This window comes from Protobothrops mucrosquamatus, unplaced genomic scaffold (genome assembly GCF_001527695.2).
Source record: "Protobothrops mucrosquamatus isolate PMUCROS unplaced genomic scaffold, P.Mucros_1.0 scaffold4267, whole genome shotgun sequence".
In the NCBI taxonomy this organism is placed as follows: domain Eukaryota; kingdom Metazoa; phylum Chordata; class Lepidosauria; order Squamata; family Viperidae; genus Protobothrops; species Protobothrops mucrosquamatus.
Window position 1 is genome coordinate 128,675 of NW_015390185.1, and position 2,444 is coordinate 131,118.

Here is a 2,444-nt window from a genome sequence, read left to right on the forward strand (position 1 = left end):
CCTTTATTAGTATTACAGAGTGTCAGCACGGCATGGTGGAATGCTAAGATCTGAATTTCCCTTCCTTTGCACATAACATTCCAGGCATTTCCCCTCCCCTATTTTGGGGTCATGATTCACATCTTCCAATTAACTTGGAGGGCAAAGATTCACTTCCGTTTCTTTTTCCCGGGCTTTCCTTATATTCTCCTCCCCTTTCCCTGTCACCTGATTTAACTCTAAAAATACCAGACAGTTCTGCATATATTAGCAGCGTTGACAATAATGTTATTTTCCAACTGTCCAGCTGAGATCAGGGAGTGAGGTCCCTAAGAAAGGTTTCTTGGAAAAGGACAGGGGTATCCAGTGGCATGGTCTTTTTGGAGGAAAAGGCTAGTCATATTTATTGGGGACCAAACCACTGGATTGCTGAATAAGGAATCATCCTGGTCCTTAGATAAAAAAACAGGATGGTGAATAATTTTCTGTACAGGTAGTCCTTGACTTACAACCATTCATTTAGTGACCGTTTGAACAGCAGCGAAAAAAGTGACTTAGGGTCATTGTTTTCACATTTATGACTATTGCAGCATCCCCAGTGGTCACATGATCAAAATTCAAATGCTTGGCAACCGACTCATATTTCTGACAGTTGCAGTGTCCCCGGGGTCACAGGATCCCCTTTTGCGAACCTTCTGACAATCAAAGTCAATGGGGAAGCCAGATTCACTTAACAACCTGGTTGCTAATGTTGTGGGAAAACCCAATGAAAAAGACAAGAGACAGCAGCACAAAACAATAATTCTTACTTTAAGATTCAGAGGTTTATTTTGCTAATGCTTTGGAACATAGCAAGCCTAATAACACAACATCACTTACATTAATAACCCATTACAATGAGGTCCACTGGCATAGCAGATTCCAAAAGGACAGCTATAGGCCAATGGCAAATCAGTCAGGTCCAGACCCAACTCTTTATGCCCTTTCCCGTTCTAAGACTGTAGTCAGATGGTCTGCTGACTTTTGCTGACTTTCTACTGACTTTCTGCTGACCTTCTGCTGAACATAACTTTCTACATATACCCGTGTACATTGGAACCCACTGGAGTGATTCACTGTGGCAAGAAAGATCATAAAATGGCGGTAAAGCTCACTTAAGAACTTTCTTGCTTGGTGATGGACATTTTGGGCTCAATTGTGGTCGTACGTTGAGAACTACCTCTAATGCAGACATGTCAAACAAAAGGCCTGGGGGCCGGATGCGGCCCGCGAAGTGGTTTCATGTGGCCCGCGAAGCCATCCTGGAAACAGTGAGGGAACAGACCCCGCTGCCTTGGCCCTGGCCCAGGCCAGCCAGGAGCCAATGTACAATTTTGTGGTGGCCATCTATGCTGAAACGCATTCAGTCTTAGCTCCACAAGGCCGTCCAGAAACAGCGAGGAACCAGGAGAACCTTGAGCAGCAGCCTTGAGGAAGTGGGGCTGGGCTTGGTGCCACGGGTGCTCAAAGGCCAGGCTGGGCATTTGACCTCTGCTGCCCAGGGCTCCGGGCAGCCCGCACCCCCCGCCGCATGGACTGAGAGGAACAGTGAGGCTCCTCCAGTGGACCATGCCTTGGTGCTTGCCCTGATCCCACCCCCTTCTGCCAGAGACCCTCAGATCTGTCCCACTCCTGCCCAGGCCCCCACAGGCACCCTTGACGTGAACGATGTAGAGCTGGCCACGCCCACCCAGTAGGCCACACCCACTCCATCAATGCCCACCCAGTAGGCCGCACCCCCCCTGGCCACACCCACCCAGCCCCCTGAGGGCAACCGCAATACTGATGCGGCCCTCAATGAAATTGAGTTTGACACCCCTGCTCTAATGCATGCTGTCTACTTACAGGCGTTTGAGAGATTCAAGTTGAGCTATGGCTCCTGGCTGGATCTGCGAAATTCGGTTGTTGTTCAAGAATCTGTGTTGGAGACAACAAAGAGAACGTGCTTGAGTGACCATCAAAGACTTGGGATTTAAAGGTAGGGCCGTGTAGGTGAGTGTTTACGGTTGGTAGGTCTTCCCTAAGCAAGATCTCTACATAGTTCAAAGTATGTAGCTCTCAAGTTCTGAAATTGATGCTGCAGAAATATCCTCACAATAGTGGCTCCTACCTATAACAACAGCGAATAAAGTGGAGAGGTTGTCTTGGGATTACAGGAATATACAAAAAGAGGAGAAGGTCAAAGAGCACGAGGCACACCCAGAAGAAGATGGAAAGGCAATATCAAAGACGCAACATAAATTCACAAGGGTTGAGGCCGTCAGAAGAGCATGAACCAGAATTTGTTTATCTCCCTTGACAGAAGGTGGAGGAGGAGGAGGAGGAGGAGGAGGAGGAAAAAGAAAAAGAAAGAAAGAAAGAAAGAAAGAAGAAAGAAAGAGAAAGAAAAAGGAAGGAAGGAAGGAAGGAAGGAAGGAAGGAAGGAA

General features: G+C 47.5%; 1 protein-coding gene across 1 annotated transcript in view; it reads right to left on the reverse strand.

Annotated features, from left to right (window-relative positions):
- Window positions 1-2,444, reverse strand: part of LOC107298772 (peroxidasin homolog) — a gene marked incomplete at its 5' end in the record, with an annotated part of 57,346 nt that overhangs the window by 43,212 nt on the left and 11,690 nt on the right. Inside the window, one exon of the mRNA XM_029286613.1 lies at window positions 1,864-1,935. Within this exon, the coding sequence (XP_029142446.1) occupies window positions 1,864-1,935 (72 nt within the window). The remainder of the gene's footprint in view (window positions 1-1,863; window positions 1,936-2,444) is intronic.